At 38.3% G+C, this 25,109-nt stretch overlaps 2 protein-coding genes across 2 annotated transcripts in view; one reads left to right on the top strand and one right to left on the bottom strand.

The window, feature by feature from the left end:
- Positions 1 to 19,499, top strand: part of SPTBN5 (spectrin beta, non-erythrocytic 5) — a 138,291-nt gene extending 118,792 nt beyond the window's left edge. The window contains exons 60-71 of the mRNA XM_070740867.1: positions 2,042 to 2,231; positions 3,518 to 3,694; positions 4,541 to 4,645; positions 8,245 to 8,787; positions 10,190 to 10,720; positions 14,760 to 14,837; positions 15,217 to 15,303; positions 15,951 to 16,042; positions 17,134 to 17,219; positions 17,666 to 17,783; positions 18,356 to 18,462; positions 19,369 to 19,499. Of these exons, the coding sequence (XP_070596968.1) occupies positions 2,042 to 2,231; positions 3,518 to 3,694; positions 4,541 to 4,645; positions 8,245 to 8,787; positions 10,190 to 10,720; positions 14,760 to 14,837; positions 15,217 to 15,303; positions 15,951 to 16,042; positions 17,134 to 17,219; positions 17,666 to 17,783; positions 18,356 to 18,462; positions 19,369 to 19,499 (2,245 nt within the window). The remainder of the gene's footprint in view (positions 1 to 2,041; positions 2,232 to 3,517; positions 3,695 to 4,540; positions 4,646 to 8,244; positions 8,788 to 10,189; positions 10,721 to 14,759; positions 14,838 to 15,216; positions 15,304 to 15,950; positions 16,043 to 17,133; positions 17,220 to 17,665; positions 17,784 to 18,355; positions 18,463 to 19,368) is intronic.
- Positions 19,500 to 22,030: 2,531 nt separating this feature from the next.
- Positions 22,031 to 25,109, bottom strand: part of LOC139161496 (cytosolic phospholipase A2 beta-like) — a 77,202-nt gene continuing 74,123 nt past the window's right edge. Inside the window, exons 21-22 of the mRNA XM_070740733.1 lie at positions 22,667 to 22,864; positions 22,031 to 22,113 (exon numbers count right to left, since the gene is read on the bottom strand). Coding sequence (XP_070596834.1) covers positions 22,031 to 22,113; positions 22,667 to 22,864 — 281 coding nt within the window. The remainder of the gene's footprint in view (positions 22,114 to 22,666; positions 22,865 to 25,109) is intronic.

The following is a 25,109-nucleotide window of genomic DNA, read 5'->3' as shown; positions in this document are numbered from 1 at the left end:
GAAATACAAAGATCTAAAAATCGAACTGCAACGACTCTGGCATAAGCCAGTGAATGTGGTCCCAGTGGTACTTGGCACGCTGGGCGCAGTACCAAAGGATCTCAGCGGACATTTGAAAACCATCGGAATTGACAAAATCTCCATCTGTCAATTGCAAAAGGCCGCTTTACTGGGATTGGCAAACATAATTCGCCGCTACATCACGCAGTCCTAGGTGCTTGGGAAGCGCCCGACTGGTGATGAAATACGAAATCCAGCATAGTGATCTCGTTTGCTGTGTTGTACTGACATAATAATACCCACTGATGGGTACGCCTTGTCGTGGTAGTGGGGCTTGTGTGCTTCAAGGAAGCTGAGAGCTGTGCCGGTGGTAGTGTAAACTACTGGTAGGTCTAACCTTGCTGGAGTGGTCAAAGCAGAAGAGCCAGACTAAATGTACCTAACCCATTTAAACTAATGGGGAGACAAAACAAAAATAAGTCCATACTGGCTCGGTCGTCGCCCAGGATAAATAATAATAATGTTGTTGTTGTTGTTATCCAAAAGTTTTAAAAATTTGCTGTATCAAGATTTCATTTGTAAGCCCCTCTCCGAGGACTCGGGATGGCTTACAAATAAAATCTTGATACAGTACATTTTTAAAACTTTTGGATACATGTGTATTGTACTCATACCTACTTTCAATAATTAATAATTAATAATAATTTATTAGATTTGTATGCCGCCCCTGTCCGAGGACTCGGAGCGGCTCACAACAAGACAATACAGTGGTACCTCGAGATACGAGTTTAATTCGTTCCGGACCTGGGCTCTTAAGTTGAGCAGCTCTTATCTCGAACGACTTTTCCCCATAGGAATTAATGTAAATAATTTTAATTGGTTCCAGCCCTCAAAAAACTCACAAAGTTAGTCTAAATTATGCAGAAAGACATGTTTTTAATGAAGAAATGTACATGTACATATAAATGAATAATGAAGTTTCTTTCACTTAACTTGTAAACTTTCTTAAACTTTTAAATTTACATATGTTCAACTTCTCTGCCACCCAATCCTGTAGGACAGAGGTCCCCAACCCTTTTTGCACCAGGGACCGGCTTTAAGCGATCAAGAGAGGAATGGGTGAATGAATGGACGGAGGGTGGGAAGGAAGGAAGGAAAGAGGGAAGGGACAGGAACAGAGGAAGGAAGCAAGGAAACTTATGAAAGGGGAGAGTAAGAGAGGAATGAGTGAAGGGAGGGAGGGAGGGAAGAAGGTGGGAAGGAGAAAGAAAAGAAGAAATAGAGGAAGGGAAGGTAAAAGAGAGAAAGAAAAAGAGCAAGAAAGAAAGCAAGAAAGAAAGAAAGAAAGAAAGAAAGGGGGAAGGGACAGGAACAGAGGAAGGAAGCAAGGAAACTTATGAAAGGGGAGAGTAAGAGAGGAATGAGTGAAAGGAGGGAGGGAGGGAAGAAGGTGGGAAGGAGAAAGAAAAGAAGAAATAGAGGAAGGGAAGGTAAAAGAGAGAAAGAAAAAGAGCAAGAAAGAAAGCTGCAAGCACCCCCCCCCGAGCCCCCCAGGCTGGCTGCAACCTTTTAAAACACGCGCGCCGCTTCGCAGCTGTCTCCTGAAGCCGAACGCGGAAGTTAGCGTTTGGCTTCAGGAGACAGCTCCTTGGTGCTTGTATCTCGAATTTGGGCTTGTAAGTAGAACAAAAATATCTCTCCCCTCCCAGCTCTTATCTCGAGTTGCTCTTAAGTAGAGCAGCTCTTATGTCGGGGTTCCACTGTACACAATATACAAATCTAATAGTTAAAAACAATTTTAAAAACCCTTATAAAATAGCCATACAGCTCAATCAGGCCATACATAAATTATAATAGCTAAGGGGTATATTAATTTCCCCAGGCCTGACGACATAGATGAGTTTTCAGAGGTTTTTGAATACAATACAGTGGAAACTGGATTTCACATTTTTAATTATGCATGGATTATTTACTTGCCATGTACCTGATGTACAGTGTCTCATAAGGTAATAACTCCACTTTTTAATTGGGATTTCTGCAGAGCCTGGGCAAGAAAGATGCATTCCCTGATTGTTTCAGAGGAGGTAGCAAATGATCTTCTGGGAGCCGAATTGCTTATTAAACGCCACAAGGAATACAAGCTTGACATAGACAAACAATGGTTGAAATATGAAGATTTGGAACAAACTGGAAATAATCTGGTGAAGGAAGGACATTTTATGTGCATGGAAGTAAGCTACTGGTTAAAGAAAGCAATAAAATGAAATAGCAATCATAGCGTGCTATGAAGCTTGTTTTGGGGGAAAACAGGGATGGGCTTCAGATCCTTTAGCAACAGGTTTGTTGCTGCATTGCTGGGTGGGCGTGGCCATGGTGGGCGTGGCCTATTTGGTTGCCTGCATCCTGTCAGGAAAGTGTTTTTCACCTCCCCGTGCTCTGGAGGCTTTCCTCGAGCATCCAGGAGGGTGAAAACAGCTTCCCCTGGGGTTTGGAGGCCCTTCATAAACGGAAAACAGACCCATTTCCACACTTCTGGAGCATTCAGAACATTTTGCCCTCCCCTGGCTCCAAAGGCTTTCCTCAAACCTTTGGGAGGGTGAAAACAGCTTCCCCCCAGGGACAGGAGGCCATCTAGAAGCTGGAAACAGACCTATTTCTCAAGGAGGCCCTTTTTTGTTGTCCTAGACCAGTGATGGTGAACCTTTTTTTCCTCGGGTGCCAAAAGAGTGTAGGCGCACGCTACTGTGCATGCTCAAGTGCCCACACCCATAATTCAATGCCTGGGGAGGGTGAAAAGAGTTTCCTCTACCACCCCACCCCACCCCCCGAGGCTCTCTGGAGGCTGGAAACTGCCTGTTTTCCACCTTCCAGTGGGCCCAGTAGGCTCATGTTTCACCCTCCCCAGGCTCCAAAGATGTCCAGAGAGCCTCTGGTGTGTGTGTGTGTGTGGAAGAGGCTCTCTGGAAATCAAAAACACCCTCCTAGAACCTCTGTACGAGCCAAAAATCAGCTGGCCGGCACACACAAGCACATTGGTGCTGAGCTAGGGCAACAGCCCGCATGCCAGCAGATATGGCTCCGCATGCTACCTGTGGCACCCATGCCATAGGTTCATCATCACTGTCCTAGACCCTCCACTTGGCCCCCTGTACTTACCTGGAATGAGTAATGGGCCGCGTGGAGACTCCGGGGAGGGCCAGAGTGGGGCGGGAGGGGTAGGGTGGGTGTGCCTAGTCCGGGGTGGCCTTTGAGGATTCACCAAACCCAAGCAATCCTTGGCTAGATGATGGCCTGAACCAAATGCCCAGGAGCCCACCACAAGGGGAAAGATCATTTCATTACTGCACATGATTTAGGACTGAATCCCCCCCCCCAAAAAAAAATAATAGCTCAGGAGGTTTCCTGGAAAGATGTCATAAACTCAGTTACATAATGAATGAGAAATGAAATGGTCATTTTTTAAAAATATATTTTTGTTCCCCTCCTTCAATTTCCCTATGGGAATTTGTGTCTCTAGATCGAAGAGAAACTCTCTGACTTATTGGAGCTAATGCAAAAAGTGAGGGAAATCTGGGATCTGAAGAAGGATTTGTATGAGGAAAACTGGGAGATCCAGCTGTTAAAAAGGGAGCTGGACTTTGCTGAAACCTGGTTGACAACAAAGGAGAGTTTTCTTTCAGATTCAAATTATGGGGTAAGTAAGCATAGGTTAGTGAAAAATGCCAAACTCAAACCCATCCCAAAACAATTGTATCATTTCTGAAACATTTTAATTACCCCCTTTAATTTTTTTAGCTTTTCCTCAGAACACTGGGAAATTTCTTTAGAATTTGCACAAAATAAGGAAGGATATTAAACCTCTTATTATCACTCTGTTTTCCCCAGCTGCCATTTTGCCAAAGGGCAAAGAGGTTTGTGTCTGCCTTTCCTTCATGAACTCATGTAAACTCACGTCATTTTGCCTTCAACCCTTCTGTAAGATTAGTGCTGAGGCAGAAGGAACGGCTCAAATTCAGCCAATGGGTCTTCTAAAAACAAGCCCCTGAGAAGCAGGCTTATGGCTTAATTGCATAATGCTCAAAGAATTCCATCCTCAGCCACAGTGGCAGCAAAGCTCACGTTCTAGGCACGCAGCAATGTTGCCATCAGGAAAGAGGAAAAATTCCTGCCGATATCAATGCCAGCTGGGTGGGAATTTCTAATGAAATTGCTGCATGCTGCTGAGCCAAAAACTATTGCCACCCCACCCTTCCCCTAAACAAAATTCCTTCAAAATTGAATGCTCTTGTCATATAAAGGAAAAGCAAGTAAAGACACAAATCTTGTTGCCTTCCAACAACCATATTCCAAATATAACCTCGTTAATGAAGAAATGGAAAGAGTTGTCTGTGCTTCATTAGCTGGAAAGCTTCATAGCCATTCCTCACATCCAGCTCCAGTGTTTCTTTCTCCCTGTTCTGCTCTTTCCTCTCCCCCTCCCCTCCCCCCCCCAATGGCCTTTCTGTCTTAAATAATTGCATTTATTGACTTCGTTCCCTAGAATTCTGTCTCTGATGTTAAACATCTGTTGAAGAAGCATGAAGACTTTGAAAAAATGCTAGAAGGCCAAGAAGAGAAGTTTGCACAGTTGACTAGAAAGACAAAGGTATTATGTGGGAGACAGGCCGTACATAAATACCTTTCATCATCTTTTCCAAACTCATGTGGTTTTATACTTAAGTTTAATAATAAGGTGGCAATTCCCTCAAACCTGGTTTTTATATTATGTTTGACCTTCCTATGGTTATGTATCGGGGTGGATTCCTCCCATTTCAGACAAGTTCTGCTGGGCCTGTAGCGACCCGTGGGTGATGTCACAATGACATCATCAAACTGACTCGGTCGGTGTCAGCTGCCATCTTTTTTTTCTAATTCAATTTTTTTTCTTTCAAATTTTTTTTCTTCTGTGCATGTGCAGAAGTTGAGTTTCCAGCACTGTACGTGGAGTCGACATTTTGGTTTTGGCTCTTTTTATGGGGGGGAGATTCAGGGGTGGGCAGCAGGCAGGACGGGGTGGAATGCAGTTTCACTGGCAGAAATGAAGATACATGCGCAGCTCCAGCTGATCTGTGGTTGTCACTTCCTGGATTACTGGTCTCGGCTTAGCTCTCCTTTTTTTCCCTGCTGCTGTTGTTGCATCTGCACTCCTTGCTTTTTTCCTCTTTCCTTCTTCCTGGCCTCGGATGAGCTTCCCTCTCTCCTGTCTGGCTCCCCTCCAGCCTCACACGGCCACCTCCTGCCTGAGGTACAAGCAGAATGCGTGGGTGGAAGGGGTACTGGCAGCATTTATGCTTCTGGCAGCACCCATTCATCTAGCTACCCAGCCTGAGGTGGGGAGGGCAACCCAGGAAGGAGAGCGCGGGAAACGCGAAGCAAATTTTCACCCCAGCGAGCGACACTGGTAAGGTTGCAAGTCGAGGACTTAACAGTTTACTTGAATGATGCTGATCGTTCAATCCACTCCCACATGGTCACATGGCCAGCAAGCCACTCCTACCAAGTCACATGACCATTAAGCCACACCCACAGTGTGGCAGTAAAAGTTTTGCCTGCCCATTACTGGGGAGGTTGTACTGCACATGAATGCATCAGCGTGAGCAATAGTAGCCCAATGGTTTGAAAAAAGGAAACGGATAGCCTTCTAATCACAGAGTTTTAAAATATAGGAACGACAGAGGAGGGTCTTTAGTTGTTTTTTTCCCCTCAGTTGTCTTCAACTTGTGCACTCTGCTCTACCTGTATAGAGCAGTATGAGAATTACAGAACATTACATCATCTACACTTTTCATTTCCAGTAGACATCTATAAGGAAATGTCTTTGTGAGCAGACTGTCAGGTTCTGCAGACTTTTCTATACAGATTATGGCTGTCATGTGGCTGTCAGAGCCAGAGCCAGAATTGCTACTTAGTGGATGTATGAAGAGATCTATTGTTCCATTGCTGGGGGAGGGGAGGACCAGTTTAAAACAATGGCAGTTAAGGAATGGATTGACCTCATCCTGCCCTGATTTTTTTTTCTTCCCTTAAATCCCAGCTTTCAGCATTCTTACTGATTTTTGTTTCTTCTGTGAAATAGCTATCAGGGAAGGTCACCTACAAAAGCATCAAATCTCTTTGCCAATTTTCCAAAAGTTTTCTTCTTCTGGAAAAAGATAAATATTTTTCTACATCGTTCTGAAAATGCTTTAAATTTTTGTGGTGTTTTTTTTTTAAACTGTGTTATTTTTGCAGAGTAGTAGCGTATGCTAGTGTGGTTAAACGTATTCCCTCTGTAGCCTCCATGACTTCTACTTCTCAATATTTGACCAGCATTGTGTCATCTATTAGGAATGAGTATTTGACAAAAGAAGCAAATAAGACTAATTTTCTGCCTACATTGTTATATATAATTGAAATCAGAAAAAATATAACAATAAGTTGAATGCAATGTCAAAGGATCGATTGAAAAAAAGTGAGCATAGATTAAATACAAGGGAAAGTGATGAGCATGAAATCACATTGCTAATACAAAAAGAATGAATGAAGATCAAATTGCAAAGTGAATATTTGAGGAAAGAGCAAAAGGAACAAAAAGATTGAGAATGTCATGTCTGGAGAGAATTGATGAGATTTTCAGTTAGAGACAAATTAGAATAGAATAGAATAGAATAGAACAGAATAGAATAGAACAGAACAGAACAGAACAGAACAGAATCTATTTTTGGCCAAGTGTAATTGGACACACAAGGAATTTGTCATTGGTGCATAGGCTCTCAGTATACATAAAGAAAAGATACATTTGTCAAGAATTATAAACTACAACACTTACTATATTTTTCAGAGTATATGATGCACTGGAGTATAAGACACACCTTGGTTTTGGGGGAAGAAAATAGGGCAAAAAATCTACCTACTATGTAGATATCCTTAGTCTGGTCAGCTTCAGCACATCGTTTTATTCCCTGGTTATGGCTGAAAGAAAACTTTTTTCAGAGGTAACAGCAATGAAAATAAGCTTGCAAGCAGGGAAGATCATTAACATCTTATTAGGATGGGGTGGAGAAAGCTTCGAAAAGGCTACATTCAGAATATAAGATACACCTAAATTTTCAGCCTCTTTTAGGAGGGAAAAGCTGTGTCTTGTACTCCAAAATATACAATAATGATTGTCATAGGGTACAAATAAGCAATCAGGGAAAAATCAATATTAATATAAATCGTAAGGATACAAGCAACAAGTTACAGTCTTACAATCATAGGTGGGATGAGGTGAGTGATAGGAACAATGAGAAGACAATAAGGTAATGCAACCTTAGTGAATAATTTGACAGTGGAGAGGGAATTATTTGTTTAGCAGAGTGGTGGCATTTGGGGAAAAAAACTAATTTTGTGTCTAGTTGTCTTGATGTGCAGTGGTCTATAGTGTCGTTTTGAGGGTAGGAGTTGAAACAATTTATGTCCAGGATGCGACAAGTCAGTAAATATTTTCATGGCCCCCTGTTTGATTCATGTAGTAAATAGACCCTCAATGGAAAGCAGGTTGGCAGTAATTCCTTTTTTAAATGAGTAATTTAAAAATAAAAGACAAAACATGATTCATTACCTGGTATGGATGGTTTGCAAGAATCCAAAGGTATTAAAACAGTTGTTTAATTAAATTTCCTTTTCACTTATTTCACACCTTTAATTTCTTTTACCCACTGTCCTTCACTTTTTGTTTCATTTTGCATAATTCACTCTGAAAGTGTCAGTGAAAATTGCCAGTGACTATTGTTGTACATTGCAGCCAAAAAATTGGCAGTAGAGATAAAATAATGATGGTAGTATAGTAGTAGTAGTAGTAGTAGTAGTAGTAGTAGTAGTAGTAGTAGTAAGAAAACATACAACTGAGTAACAGCTAGTAGTCGTAGTAGCTGTTACTCAGTTGTATGTTTTCTTTCACAATTGGAGGCATGAAAATTCAACATTCATATTCAATTGTGGTTTCGTAGTGGTATAAAAACTATGTGAGACATTTGTAACAAACTTACATACAGGGATGAAATCTCCAATGCTCATATATGCATGTTTTCAAGGAATTAATAATTCTACTTGCAGAAGTCTAAATATCATTTGATACAGTGGCTAGAAACTTGCACGTTTCATGTACTAATGACATATTTTCAATCGAAAGCAGGAACAGTCTTCTGGGTGTGCTCCCACTCATTCCAAATGATTTTCTTCCAGAGAGAATTGAAGCTACTGAAGAAAATGACTGCAGAAGAAAATGAGCAAATGACCACATTGATCAAAGTCCCCTCACTAAAAAGGCGATATTCGGATAGAAGAAGCACAATGCTTGAGCCAAAGAAGACTCAGCAATTACCACTTATTTCCTCAATTCCCAATTTAAGAGATCCCTTCAATGTCTCTCCTACCCAAAACCCCAAAAAGAGTTTGCACCAAATCAGTTCTGAAGAAGACTTGATGTTGATAAATGATTCTCCTGAACCGACAGTGCTTGGCTTAGAAAATTCCATGCCAGAAACTGAGAGTTCTTTACGTCCTTCATTGACTTCAGACGTGAATATCCAGCGATCTGATGTTGGATTTTTGGAGTCACACAGTAATGATTTTAATCCATCAGATGTGACAAACAGTTGTGAAACTTCTACCTCTGAGTTAGAAACTAGTGAAATGAAAACTCAGAAGGGTAAAGGATACCCTGATGATTGCCAAAGTTTTCTTTGCTCAGATTTACCACCAGAGGGATCAGAAACTGCTCCTCAAGTAAGTTATTCCTTTTTGTGTTACCCTTTTGTTGACTGAACAATGATGTCATTACTTATTTTTATATACAATAATGCTGATTCATAAGAAACATTCCAAAATAGTAGTATAGTAGTATAGTAGTACTACTAGTAGTAATAGTAGTAGTAGAAGCTGTTGCCCTGTTGTATGTTTTCTTTCACAATTGGAGGGAAGACAGGCATGAAAATTCAACATTCGTATCCCATTGTGGTTTCCTAGTGGTATAGAAACTATGGATGTGAGGGTGATCTGGCTGCGACATCTGTCACCCCATTGATTGCCAGGGTTGATTTAGCTGATCTGGCTGGCTAGGCAGATTTTTTTATTTATTTATTCATTTGTCCAATACACAATACATATGGACGAGAATAGACATGGAGTAATATATATAAAGATAATATGTAAAAATAGAGAAGATATATGAAAGGAAGAAAATATATACGATATATGAGATAAAGGAAAGACAATTGGACAGGGGACAAAAGGCACACTAGTGCACTATGTACGCCCCTTACTGACTTCTTAGGAACCTGGAGAGGTCAATCATGGATAGTCTAAGGGAGAAATGTTGAGGGTTAGAGGTTGACACTACTGAGTCGAGTGATGAGTTCCACGCTTCGACAACTCGATTGTTAAAGTCATATTTTTTACAGTCAAGTTTGGAGCGGTTAATATTAAGTTTGAATCTGTTGCGTGCTCTTGTGTTGTTGCGGTTGAAGCTGAAGTAGTCATTGACCGGTAGGACGTTGCAGCATATGATCTTGTGGGCAATACTTAAATCATGTTTTAGGCGCCGTAGTTCTAAGCTTTCTAGACCCAGGATTGTTAGTCTATTTTCGTAGGATATTCTGTTTCGAGTGGAGGAGTGAAGGGCTCTTCTGGTGAAATATCTTTGGACGTTTTCAAGGGTGTTGATGTCCAAGATGTGGTATGGGTTCCAGACAGATGAGCTGTATTCAAGGATGGGTCTGGCAAAAGTTTTGTAGGCTCTTGTGAGTAGTGTGAGATTGTGTCCCCTCCCTCCCTCACCACTCCATGTGCATCCCTCCCGAAGCTGCACACTCGGTGGAAGAGGACAACCTTCCCAGATAGAAGGAGTGTACTGATTTTTGGTCAAGGGTATACGATAGCTGGGCTCCCCTGCTAGAACCTCCAAACTAGCTCAAGAAACTATGTGAGACATTTGTAAACAAATTTAAATACCCGGATGAAATTTTCCATGCTCATATGCATATGTGTTCAAGGAATGAATAATTCTATTTGCAGAAGTGCAAATATCAGAAACTTCCATGTTTCATGTACTAATGATACATTTTAATCAACAGCAGGAACAGTCTTTTGGGTTTGCTCCCACTCATTCAAAATGATTTTTTTTTGCCAGAGAGAATTGAAGTTACTGGAGAAAATTACTGTAGAAGAAAATGAGCAAGTGACCACATTGATCAAAGTCCCCTCACTAAGAAGACGATATTCGGATCGAAGAAGCACAATGCTTGAGCCAAAGAAGACTCAACAATTACCACTTATTTCCTCAATTCCCAGTTTAAGAGATCCCTTCCATGTCTCTCCTACCCAACCCCCCAAAAAGAGTTTGCACCAAATCAGTTCTGAAGAAGACTTGATGTTGACAAATGATTCTCCTGAACCAACAGTGCTTGGCTTAGAAAATTCCATGCCAGAAACTGAGAGTTCTTTACGTCCTTCAGACATGAATATCCAGCAAATTGAAGTTGGATTTTTGGAGTCACACAGTAGTGATTTTAATCCATCAGATGTGATAAATAGTTATGAAACTTCTACCTCGTTAGAAACTAGTGAAATGAAAACTCAGAAGGGTAAAGGATCCCCTGATGATTGCCAAAGTTTTGTGTGCTCAGATTTATCACCAGAGGGATCAGAAACTGTTCCTCAAGTAAGTTATTGCCTTTTCTATTATCCTTTTGTTGACTGAACAATGATGTCATTTCTTATTTTATTTAAAATAATGCTGATTCATAAGAAATGTTCCAAAATTCATAATCAGGTGATGTCTTTTTCAGAACAGCCAAAAGCATTGCCAACTTTGAGCAAAAATTTCCAGTCATTTTTCTTTCATTTTTATGGGCCAATGTCCCCTAGGATTATAGCACTCAAATTCAGCTGCAATCCCTGCCAATTTTTAGCAGAAACCCCCTCAAAAAAACCAGGTAGATTAATATCTATTCCCACCCACCCTGAATTGAACAGAAAAAACCCAAGGAAAAAAAAATCTAATCTTAATGCCTCAATTATGTAATTTGGTAAGTATCATATATAGCCTTTAGCCATCAAACATGGGTGAGGGATAATGAAAACATTAGTCATTACCATAAAAATATTGCTTCATATTAAGAGAAGAAAAAAAGATTCAAGCTGAAATAACCTACTTTTTTTACGAGGTCATCAATCTAGAATTCCTAGTAGGTATTCTTAGAACTGCAAATTTTAGGTTCATCTAGGAATGGACAGATAATGGTTGATCTCTCAATATTCAAAATCCAGTATTTAGTTATACAGTAGTCCCTCATCTATCGCTGGTGTTACGTTCCAGACCTGGCCGCGATAGGTGAAATCCGCGATGGGGAATTTATCGACTGATAGTACTTATTTAAGTATTTATATTGTAATTGTTTGGTAAGTTTTCATTGTTTTAAGTGTTTATAAACCCTTCCCACACAGTATTTATTTTAGATACAGTATTTAAATACAGTATTTACAATTTTAGATTTTATTTTTTTTAAAAAAACCCTGCCGATCGAGTTCGGCGGGCTGTTTAAATCTGCCGATCGACTTCCTCAGAAACCCGCGATGAAGTGAAGCCGCAGTAGGTGAAGCGCAGTATAGCAAGGGACTACTGTATTTGATTTAAATCTTAGACAAAACAGTTTACTCTTATTTTGGGGCTATTTTTGAGAATTGTGGGCTATTACTAGTCATAGGTTCCCATTCACTCACAAAATAGATTATTTCTTTGCCCGTTTGTTGCTTAGTACCGTACCATTTTTCTGCGGCTGCTTGAGATTTTGCCACGTATGTAGAACTTTCTTGGCATCACTGGTTAATATTGCATAAGTAGTTTAATTGGCTTTGATGATTGCTCTAAGGCAGTCTGTGTGTCTGTTGTCAGTACATCTGATTTGCCCTACTATCCATCTCCCAGTTTAATGATAAAACATCAGGTCTGAATAAAAAGTATTAAATTGAATTGAATTAAAAGCTGCTTCAAAAATCTGTGTCACCAAATAAAGACTGAATGCACCAATTATCACATCAATCAAGAAGAAAATCTTTTGCGCACAAAATCCACATGGCCCTTCTATAACTTTGTAAACAACCAACTCAAAGACTCGAGATCCATCCCACCCCTAAAAGGACTGAATATAATGATGAAGCCATTAAAGTCAACCTCTTTAACACATTATTCAGCTCACTCTTTGTAAACAGCAATGGCTCATGTCCAATATTTCCTAGTCTTCAGGACTAGCTTTTTACCCAACTTATGGTCACTAGCTACAGTCATCCCTATCTTCAAAAAAGGAGATCCACGTAATGTTGAAAATTACAAACTAATTTCTTCGGAGAGGGGCAGCATATGAATCTAATAAATTATTATAAATTATTATTATGTTGCATCACCTGCAAAGTCATGGAATCAATCCTAAACCAATCCATTACCCTCCACCTGGAAACTTCCACACGCAATTCAAAGTGTTGGTTATGACCTATAAAGCCCTCCATGGCACCGGACCAGATTATCTCAGGGACCGCCTTCTGCTGCACGAATCCCAGTGACCAGTTAGGTCCCACAGAGTTTGCCTTCTCTGGGTCCCGTCAACTAAACAATGTCATTTGGCAGGGCCCAAGGGAAGAGCCTTGTCTGTGGCGGCCCCGGCCCTCTGGAACCAAATTCCCCCGGAGATTAGAATTGCCCCCACCCTCCTCGTCTTTCGTAAGCTCCTTAAAACCCACCTCTGCCCTCAGGCATGGGGGAACTGAGATACTCTTTCCCCCTCGGCCTTTACAATTTATGCATGGTATGTTTGTTTATTAATCTACTAATCAGAGCATACAAAACATTTGCTAGACCAATTATTGAATACAGCTCACCTGTCTGGAACCCATACTGCATATCAAATTTTTATCATTTTTATCCTCCCCCAGCTCCAGGAAAGCTTTTGGAGCCTGGGGAGGGTGAAACACAAGCCTACTGGGCCCATGAGAAGTTGGGAAACAAGCTATTTCCTGCCTCCAGAGGGCCTCTGGGAGATGAGGGAAGCTGTTTTCACCCTCCCCAAGCATTGAATTATGGGTGTGGGCACTCACGGTGACATGATCTTTTGACACCCGGGGAAAAAAAGTTCACCATCACTGGCTAGAACTTTGTCACCTTCGATCTGACCTAAATGTAATTCACAAAATCATTTATCACAATGTCCTACCTGTCAATGATTTCTTCAGCTTCAATCACAAACCGCTCCAAACTCGACTGCAGAAAATACAATTTCAGCAACAGAGTAATCAATGCCTGGAATGCACTTCCTGACTCTATGGTTTCTTCTCCAAACCCCCAAATCTTAGAATGTCTACAGTTGACCTCACCCCATTCCTAAGAGGTCTGTAAGGGGCGTGCATAAGCGCACCATTATGCCTACTGTCCCTGTCCTACTGTTCTATTGCCTAATTTAGCTGTACCTACCTTGCTAATGTTTATGTTTATACCAAGACCTACTACCTTGTATATGTTTGATAAATAGATAGATAGATAGATAGATAGATAGATAGATAGATAGATAGATAGATAGATAGATAGATAGATAGATAGATAGATAGATAAGTCATGCAAAGGAAAAGGTAATCATGATAGGAGATCAGATATATTCAATTTACTTTGTAACGGTCATGGGAAACTGAATGCGTCAACGGCAAATAATAATCTGGGATGTCCTGTTTGCAAAATAGTTAATTGTCTGAAATTGCTCATACAAATTTTATATTAAAGAAAACAGCTGTTCCAAGGATAAATTTGACATTTTTCAAATTGCATATAAAATACAATGATCCTCAAAGATCTACCAGAAGCATTCTACAATCTTCATTCTTAAGCAACATTGTTTATTAGAATATTTATATAAAACTGTGCACAGAGACACGTATATAGCTTTTCAAACCAAAGACATGGGTGTTTTTTTCTTGCAAAGAGGTGTAGCTCCTTTAAGGAACTAATGATGTCCCATGTGTGCGCATGTTTGGGGCTCTGAATGTTTTTTTCCATTCAAATCCAATGCTGAACAACATATTTATAAACATGAGCACACACTCACTGGACAGACAAAGACATGCATATATGCACAAACTGAAAAGATCGGGATAAATGAGACCAAAATCAACTTGTCCTTATAGTGAATGATAGAAAAAAGGCAACAACTGTCATCTACTTTTCATAAAAGAATGCACACTTCCTCTTTAAACTTACAGTTCTTAATGCTACAAATCTGCCATTTCTCTTTCTTCTGATTTACAACATCAATAAGGCAAAATATCATCTATCATCATTAGTCTGACTTTGGCAAAAGGATGATTACGGTAGATTAGTTAGATGATCCAATGAAACTTTATACATCATTAGTGAGAGTAGTAGCCCAGTCAGAAGCCTCTAGTATGTTAGATTGCTTCAGTAATTCAGTCTTCATTATTCAAATACATAAAGATTAATATTTCCAAGACTGTAGGCTTAATTATCTACTGATTTTGTATTCCCTAAATAAAATTCTCGCTTAGTTCCCCCTCCTCCCATTCTATCTCCCAACTGTAGATTCTGTGCATGGCATGGCATTTTATTCTGTCATATTATTGTAGAAATTTATGAATGAATTATTGTATTCAAGTTTCATCATAACAGGTTAAATTACCTCCAAGTTTCTTATGCATTTCAGATTTCTGCAAATTTGTACAATATGGCAGGTTTTCTAGAAAAACGAGACCAGGCCGTTTCAAGAAGGAAAGAGATGAATGTAAGTAAAATACCTGCATGATGTGGATAAAAAGTTAAAATGGGGCATCAGTGCCCTTAATATGGCTAAAAAAATTGATACGTTGTAAGGATGATTGTATGTTTCCATTTGTTCAATGGATAGAAGGCCCAATGGCGCTTGCCACTTATGAGCAGATACATGCTTATGCTTCTAAGTCTTTGATTTCATGGACTTTGTACAGACAAGTATAATGAAACATGGGGCTTATTTATGCAAAATATAGTAGGTAAAAAAATGCTATAAATATAGTCAGAATCTACACAAATAATATTTGCATTAGATGAGTATATATAATTGTAAATGTTTAATGTTATATAATATGTACTGGAATAATTGATTTTATTTTATATTATTTCAGCCACAGACAAGGGCTTGGAACACCTTTTATGTTCAACTTCGAAGACATAAACTTGACTTCTATAATGATGAGAAGGAAGTAATTCAGGTACTTTATTTTATAATCATTTAGATCTTTAAAATCTTATTGTAGTTTCATCCTTTTTTTTTAGCTAGTTAAGACATGCAGTTTGATAAATGACTATGTTTTCTAACACCATCTACTGAAATTGCTACCAAAAATGAAAACCACTGACCTGTATCATCAGCAAAATGCTTGATTAAAATATTTCTGGATCAGATTTAAAACGTATCTATAGGTTGGTTGGTTGGTTGGTTGGTTGGTTTATTATCATGATCCTTGACAATTTTTATGAAACAATGCAGCAAACTACGATATTGTCATATTTTCTAGAACAATGATTTTGAAAGTTACATTTTGAGAAAAATGCTTAGGTTACAAAGTTTGCATGACATATTTCAGGCAGCACTGTGATTTCCTTTGAAGTATTAGCAAAATTGCTAAAACTCACTTCATCTACTAACCAGATTCCCTACAATGAATGAACATTTTCTCACAAATGTGGCTAGATTATAATGGACAGGCCCTGCCTCTAAAATTCCTTAATCCCACTACACACATTTGAGAAGCATCAATGGAATTTTACAGGATCTACTGCTCTAAAGAATATGGAATCAAATGGTTGGAGTAGAATCTCTCTTCTTTTTGATATCTTGTCTTTCTCCTTTTTTAAGAAAATACCTCCAAACTTATCACTGAGCATAGCTGGAGCCAGGTGTGAGAGGCTAACAAACTATCCCAGGAAAAAATATGCTTTCAGCTTAAGGTAAAATACATCACTGTTAATTAGAATAAAATGCAGTGCTCTCATTTGGGTAAGCTAAATGCTGCTTAGCTTAGAATGATTTTGTAGAATTGGATGCTGCCATTTGCACATCAAAAGGCAAATGTCACACGTCAAGATCAGAGGAATTTTTTTAAAAGCCATTCAAAGGCAAAAGGATTTTTCTCAGTTTAGAAAAGTTGAACTATTAATATAATTAATATATTAAAGTTGATAATTCAACTTTAATATATTAATCTTGAAGCTTAAATTCATAGGTGGGCTGCTGAGCATTCACAGGGTTTCAGGGTTTCTAGCAAAGATTATACCAAAAAAGTTTTTTAAAAAGACCCTCCACAATCAAACACTCCCAAATGGAAGATACCTCTGACACAAAACCATCAAAGAAAATGAAGAATGCAAAAAATGCCACGTGTGCTCAAATTATGCAAAGTCAAGGAAAGCCTCCGTAGCCCGGAGAGGGCATAGCAGGGGTGAGCTGCTGCCTGGATGGGGGAGGAACGCAGTGGGGTAGCAAACATGGAGCTCCAACCCAGAGCACCCAATTTGCACTGAAAGATGTTGAAAGAAAATGCAGGGTGTCCTGCATAAACCACACCCACAGTGAGGTAGTAAAAATTTTGGTACCCTTCACTGGGGCAAAGTACCCACCACCCAGTAGAGGAGGCCAACTAGCAACTTGGCAGAGAACCCCTTGCTAAAATTTTTGAAACCCACCCCTGTATAAATTCCTCTATCCGTTCTGTTCACTAGATTAGAACTCACTAAACCTTTATTACGTTTACCAAAATTGAGAGAGTCTTGGGTCTTAACCAAATTATCAATTTCATTTAGAAATTAGAGGACAGAATTTGCCTGAATCAGAGCATGGGAAGATTTCTTGAGCTTTGCTGAAATACAAAACCTATCATATGTTATTTATTTTTTTTGTTCTGCTAATGTCAATAACATTTCTTGTAAGAAAAAGAATGGGCTTTTGGTGGGTTTGTTTCTGTCTGTATTTTCTTGTAAAGATATATCAATTAATATATCGAATAAATCTATTAATTCCATCTTCAATACATGGTTTACAGAACAAGTGATAGAGCAGAATACTACCTTGCAGCATCATCTCAGACGTTAATGGAGGATTGGATGTACGCATTATGGAATAACCTAGGTAAACTGATGTGGTCTAAGGAGTCAGAAGTATCTCAGCTTGCCCAGGGAACCCTTATGAAAGAACAGAGACAGGATATTGGGCAAAAGAGGACAATTAATGCTAAATTTTCAGATTCTTTTAAAAAAAAATAATATTTTATTGTTTTATATCATACATTTCTTTTTTATGTTGAGCAGTGTGCTCTCCTTCCCTCTCTTCCCTTTTCCTCTCCTCCTCTCCCTTCTCCTCTTTTTTCCCCTTCTCTCTCCTTCCCTTTCTCCTACTCTTCGCCTCCCATCCACTTCCCTCTCGGCTTTTCTCTCTCTACTTTCCTCTTCTTCTGTCTCCTTCCTTCTCTTCTTCCCTGAACCTTTCTCCCCTCCTCTCCTCCCCTCCTCTTTTCAGATTCTTCATAACCGTATTTTTGTATTTTATTTTTTGATTTCCTATATGGATTCCTGAAGATCATAACAGCAATCAGAAGGAAGTTTCAATCAATGAAAATGTGGTGAAACCTCAGATAAAACCTAGGATTTCTACAGCTCCTACTCATCAACAGGCTAGCAAAAGTTTCCTTCTGAGGTAGGCATGGGTTTCTGTTCACCTGATTATATTTGATTCAGTATATTAAGTTTGTAGCTTTCAAAATAAAATCCAGATAAATTATTGCTAGTTTTTTTTCCAATGTGCTCAACATTAGAATATCAAGCATTAAAGAAAGCCTTGAGCTTTGAGAACAGTATTTGTGTTTACAGCACTAAAAAAATAAAAATTGTTCCCTCCAGTTCTGCTTTGATGAATAGACAAAGTAGAGGTTTCAGTTTAATAATAATAATAATAATAATAATAATAATAATAATAATAATAATTTATTAGATTTGTATGCCGCCCCTCTCCGAAGAAACAAGAAAAGATGGAAAGCAACTATATATTTTTTATTTCCTTATGGTTTTACTAAGTAGTTGAGCACATTTTTATTTCTTGATGTTGGCTACCATGAAAATACTGTGTTTTATGTATTTTAAATTTAAATCCTATCTACAGATTCAGTAAAGAAAAATTAACTGCTGACCAGACTTGCATTTATGACATGGCTGGGCATATAAATCAATTTTACTTAATGAATTAATTCTCTTAATTCTGCTTGGTAACAGGAAAACTCCTTCCTTCAAAGCTAATCGAGAAAGAAGGCTTAGTGGAAGTTCTGATAAAGCAGAAACATTGAATCAACATTACATTGCTCTGAATTCAGAAGATTCTGGTAATAGCACAGCTCTGGGGGGTTTTCTCTTTTCTTAAGATATATTTAATAAAATAATGCAGAATGTCATATAGAGGTGCTCAAAGTTTCATAAAACAGAAACATCATGCTATCTTTAGGGATTTTTTTAAAAAAATACTACAATCATTTGATGACAATTCAGTTTCCTTTTGTCACTGATTATTATAACAGAGGACATTTATATCAGTTTAGAATGGAAGCTCATAATTTTCTCTGTGGTGCAGGCATAGTTTTGAGTTTAAAATCAGAACAGGTCATTTATGGATTGCTTAAAAGTTTAAAAGAATTGGCCTCTTATTTTTAATTCTCATCATGTCCCCTATTATAAAATATTATAATGAAATTGAGGAGTTAAAGATGTTAACCTATTATGGGATTTAGCTATGCAGTACATATCATAATTTTAAAAAATAGTCACATTTTATCAATTAATCAATGAGCCTTAGTGGCGCAGTGGTTAGTGTGCAGTACTGCAGGCTACTTCTGCTGACTGCCGGCTGACTGCAATTTGGTGGAACGATTCTCAGCAGGCTGAAGATTGACTCAGCCTTCCACCCTTCCGAGGTCAGTAAAATGAGGGCCCAACTTGTTGCGGGCAATATGCTGACTCTGTAAACTTCTTAGAGAGAGCTGTAAACAGTGGCAGGCTACCATTCCCGGCCCTACTGGAACGGGCCGGGAGTGTGTGCGTGTGAGCCCGTGCCAGGAGCACACACATGTTTGCCACAAGATTCACCACAAGCTGAATCTCGCGTAAAAACATTTTTAATTAAATGGTCTGCCATACAGGTCTTGTAAAATACAATTACAATAGAAATACAATTTCTATTTTCTTCAGTTTCTATAGAGTCTTTCTCATCCAATGCTAATCATTTTCTTTTGCAGGCAGCAGAACTGAGCCCATGGTGAACACAACAAAGTGTGAAGACAATCTTGATGCTGCAGAGAGTACTAGAATAGAAACAGGTCTCAAGAAACAGAAGGGGATCTTTAAATATCTTTTCAGGAAGAAATAGAAGCAATACAGTTTGCTTGAATTACCTAAAGATGCTGGCTTCTTCAATTCTTTTCATTCTATTGCCTTTGCGATTAATTTAAAATGTACTGTACATCTGAAAGGGAAATCTGCACACCATCAATTGAACAGGCATCCTGCTCAAAATGTACATTTATATCTCTCCAATATCTCCAATATCTGTCCAATATCAAGGGGCGAGTACAAGTGCACTAGAGTGCCTTCCGTCCCCTGTCCTATTGTTCTCCTATATCTCCTATACCTTTCTTCTATTCCTATATCTCTTCTTCTATTCTTTCATTGATATGTTCTATTACTATACCATCTTTTCTATTATTTCTTAGATATATTTTACTATGAGTATCTCCTCTATAACCTTCATCATGTATTTTACTATATGTATATAGATATATACCCACTAAAACCCTAATTGTGAATTGGACAAAATAAATAAATAAATAAATAAATAAATAGTTTCTGATTACTGGTTTTAAAAAGGATATATCCAATCATCATTAGGTAAAGTTAATTAAATCTATAGTAAGTAATAAAACCAATTCTGCCTCTCATTGTGTCTACATTTAAAGAAATAGTACTGTAAAAATTGAAGTCAGTAATACGCTAGTACAGGGTTGTTAAGCTCCCAGCCTATGGGCCAGATGCATCAAGAGCTGGACACACTCACACCTGGCTTATGAAGGGGGGAGTCACAATATGTCATGTGATGCCACCGTGATGACTTGAGTTTGACACTCCTGCACTACCACAAGAAATAAATTAGTATATACAGGTATTTTCAAAGTTTGAAAATTGTTTTCTAAAGAAAAATTATAATATAGAAACCAGATTTTATTCAGGTCTTTTATTTATTTATTTATTAGAGTTGAAAGGGACCTTGCAGGTCATCAGGTCCAACCCCCTGCTTAAGCAGGAAATCCTACAGCACCCCAGCCAAATGGCAGTCCAATCTCCTCTTGAAAATGTCCAAAGTTGGAGAGTTCACAAGCTCCTCTGGCAGGCCGTTCCACTGATTGATCACTCTGACCATCAGGAAGCTCTTCCTTATTTCTAGGTTGAATCTCTCCTTGGTCAGCTTCCAACCATTGTTCCTCGTCTGGCCCTCTGGTGCCCTGGAAAACAGCGTGACCCCCTCCTCCCTTTTCTTAAATTAATAAACATGTTTCTGTATTTCTCATATAAATCCAGTAACACACAAGTTTAATGTATTTGTTTTATTATGAAATACAGTATGTAGCACTGTATGATGCTACATACATTTTTACGGGTTTTTTTCTACAGTAATAGGGTACAGAAGTCCCTGGTAAGGAGAATTTTTGAAGAACGGTAGCATTTTCTCAGATTAATCTCAAAATATTTATGTTTTTCATTCTACAAAGGATAAATGAGTAAATCTTTTTCAAAAAAGGTTAACAAAATGTGTCGTGGGAGAGGGTTCAATAAATTAAATCACAGAAAGTAGCAAACCAATAGCTGTTAGGCAATAGGTACCAAGTTGAGTTTTAATCAGATCTTCATGATAAAACAGATTGTCCTTCATTTATCATTATTCCACATGTGAGATAACATTTGAAGTTTCAGCATTGCCGTTAGATAGTTAAAAGAATAAACATGTTCAAGAAGCAATTATATGGAAAACAGTACAGAAATATATTAAATAAAGGTCTCAAAGCACAGACACTTTCAATAAATTAAGATAATAAACTAAGCTTTAGGCTCATGTTTGAAAGCATATAATCAGAATTTGATCCAATATCTGTTGAGTTACACCAATGTGGGTTTAGAATTTTAAACAAATTAATAGCAATGGTTAATCCTTAAATTGCTTCTAATTTTTTAAAAAAACTTTTGAGTTTTAATTCAAAAATTAGTCACATGGAATTTACTGAACTTATTTCCAGGTAGATTTCCATTTAAATAATAAAATAATTTTCAGGTTGAACTGCTATAATTTACATGTGAAATTTATTTTATCTATTCAATTTTTATGCTGCTCAAGTCTAGATGGCTAATGTGTCTGTCATCTTAAAATAACAATGAATAACTTTCATTATACAAAGTAAATAGTTATCCTTGTTTGTATACTGCAAATATTTCCAGCTGGTACTGATCAAAGTCAATTCACGCTTTTCTGTAAGTGTTAAAATCCAACCACATTTCATCATGTCTAATACAGTGGTAGAGGATAAGTTCTCTTACAATGTTATAAAGAAATATAATTGTGGTTCAATTACTTTAGAAAACAGTACATCATCAATTTCAGTCAATACCATTTCCTAAAATCACTTCTAATAGTAAAGATTGGATAACACTAATAGCTAGTACTTGAATGTATGTCTTTTATTAATCTCACTTTTGTAAGAAATTATAGAAGTATACATACTAAGAGAACAAAACTGATCAAATTACAGCTTAATTATGCAGGCACACAAGCTAGAGTTTATCTGATGCATGATGGCTATTTCAAATAGATAAGGAGTTTAAAAGCCATTGGGCTTCAGGTTTTAGTGACCATCATCTTCTAGAGCACAGGTCTTCAAATTTGGCAAATTTAAGACTTGTGGGCTTTAACTCCCAGAATTCTCCAGCCACCATAACTGGTAGGAGAAATTTGAGAGTTAAAGTCCACAAGTTTTAAAGTTGCCAAGTTTGACGACCCTGATGTAGAGAACAGATTTCCTGATGTTTTGCCAACAACCATATCTAGCATCTTCAGAGGCAATGTGATTTCTCACCCTCTCTTAGTTCTCACCAACCTGGACCAGTTGGAAATTAGCCAGGATGCCTGACTATAAAGATAGGATCCCTGTCAGTCATTGCTCAGTGGCCTGTGCTTCTGCTTAGCTGACCATTTTGCCTCTGAAAGCAGAACTGCTGTTTAGCATCAGAACATCTGATTTATAGACTATAATCACAAAACCCTGAAGCCTAACACTGCCCAGCAAATACCAGCCATGAAAGCCTGCAGTAGTATATTTAGTTGTAAATCCACTTGTTAAATCAATCAGGAGTAAGAATTATCCAATCATCCAACACACTGCAGCCCCATGACAGCCAATTAGCATTGCCTCAAACAATGCATCATGTTACATTTTGGGTTTCTTCTCTTTAAGGAGACAAATGATCGTTATTTATCATTCCTGGACCCACCATGTCGCTTTTTTTGCATAGCACTTTGAATGGCTTGGAGGATGAAGTCTTTGCTGTAAAGAACATTGTAACTGCATAAATTTATTAGTTTGTCCAGATTTTCTTCACTATAGTTTATTTCGAGGGTTTGATAGGGTGAGGTGTCTTTTTCCAGAATGACTTTGCCTTCCTGCATTTCTGAAGGACTGCGTTTGACCCCTGAAAGGTTAAAAAACGTGAGTGAGTGAACCTTATTTAAAGCAAAACAATACACTGTAGGTAAAGATTTAAAACATTTGGTACTTGGAAGCGAAATAAATTGGTTTTATATCAGCTTATCTCTTTTGTGCCCTCATTTTCTGGAACTGAAATAGAATGGCATATTGAGAGGCATTCTCCATTTTGCTGAGCAGTGGAAGTTAAAATTATCTACTATAGAGAAAGCACTTCAGTTCTGGAATATTACTGCAATATGTCAATAAAACTCCAATAACAGTGAAACCAGTTTCTCTGGGAACCCTCTTTTTCCAATCAAGAGGAAAAAGGAGCAGTTTTTTCTGTCAACATTTTTAAAAATCTGCCATAATATAAAATATTGCTCCCAACTCTTGCCCTGACTAATATATACCATCTTGCTGGTGAAATTAACAGCATGGAATAAATTCTTTTTTTAGCTATTAATGCTCATGAAAGAAATATCTTCAATCTATAGTTACCATGGGTAGCCTTTCGAGCATTTAAAGGATAGTTTTTAACAGCCACAAATAGTTTGCAGGGCTGAGAAAAGCTTTCCAAACTTAGAGCTTGCTGGCGATATAATGGGAGATCCTTTTTTTTAAAAAAAAAGCAAATTGAAAAGCTACTTCAGAGTGCATTTGAAATTAAGGTATTATTACACATATGCTAATTGTTTGGCTGAAACTGAGAAGTCTTTAAAAGGGCTTGAGGAATGATTAGGTAACATGTCCTTTTCTCCTGTACTTGCACATCTGCTTCAGTCTGAACACATTCCAGAGAAATAAAACTTGAAATGCCAAGGGTGACGGGGGAGATTGAAATTTTCCAGAAGTACTCTTATGTTTCAAGGCTTTTGTATATTAGAATATGAAAATGTTTGCAAGGAATATATACCAGGGGTGAAATGCTACCGGTTCGGGCCTACCAGTAGCAGCAGTTCTGCCTACCTGCCCAAACGCCACCATTTTCTTTTTTTTTAAACCCTTTGCGCATGCACAAAACCTTCTGAGCATGTGCAGAACCGGTAGGAAAGGTAAGTAGATTTCACTGTGGATCAATACTATGTGGTTTTAAATCTTGGAAATGATACATGTAGTCCTCAACTTACGGCCACAATTGAGCCCAAAATTTATGTTGCTAAGTGAAACATTTGTTAAGTGAGTTTACCTCATTTTATGACTTTTTCTTGCCACTGTTGTTAAGTGAAACATTGCATTCATTAAGTGAGTAACCCAGTGAATCTGGTTTCAACACTGACTTTGCTTGTCAGAAGGTCACAAAAGTTTGATCACATGGCCTTGAGATACAACAAAGGTTATAAATGTGAGCCAGTTGCCAAAGCATCTGAAATTTGATCACATGATCATGGGGGTGTTGTAAAGGTCGTAACCAGTGATGGGCTACTACGGGAACGGTCAGAAATGCAGTTCCGGTAGCAAAATTTGGAGCTCCACCCCAGAGCACCCAATTTGCACTGAAAGATGTTGAAACAAAATGCATAAGCCAAGCCCACGGTGTGGTAGTAAAAACTTTGATAGCCCATCACTGGTCGTAACTGTGAAAAACAGTCATAAGTTACATTTTTCAATGATGTTGTACATTTGCATGGTCACTACGTGAATTGTTGTAAGTCAAGGATTAATTGTACTTAGGGCATCTCTCTAAACCAAGTAACTTCTTTTTTTAAGGCAGACTCTTAAGGCAATATAAAGCTATCTGCCTCTGATCTTGGTGTTGTTGGAAACCCTACTGTGTCGATGACTACTTGTCTCTAGTTAACAGACTAGAAAGCAATGAGGAATCTTTGTCCAACAGTCTTTCCATATATTTTGTTGGCCCTAAAGAAGAAAAGACCTAAAATTTTATGTGAGTTCCATTATGGACAGCTGTATGAATCTACCCTCCTCACTCTGCTAAATATCTATGCTCACATTAACTGCTCATGATATTTTTAGGAAGATAGTTTTTTCAGCTGTTTGGCAAAATAATGGACACAAGCAGAATCTTACCAGTCAGAAATGAGCAATGCAGGGGCTGTATTAGTTTTCAAGTATCCCTATAGCATCCCTGTAGTAGCCCATAAATTCAGTAGAAAAGAGTCAAATTTTGGTGAGAATATAACTGGTTTCTTTTTGAGGGGTCTCCATTCCTCCATCCATAGCCCTCCCCTTTCTAGGTATTCCTGGATGACCTCCAAAATATCATAGGCAACCTTCTAACACTTTAC

This window comes from Erythrolamprus reginae, chromosome 1 (assembly GCF_031021105.1).
Source record: "Erythrolamprus reginae isolate rEryReg1 chromosome 1, rEryReg1.hap1, whole genome shotgun sequence".
Classification (NCBI taxonomy): domain Eukaryota; kingdom Metazoa; phylum Chordata; class Lepidosauria; order Squamata; family Dipsadidae; genus Erythrolamprus; species Erythrolamprus reginae.
This window is presented reverse-complemented; position numbering and strand designations above follow the sequence as displayed.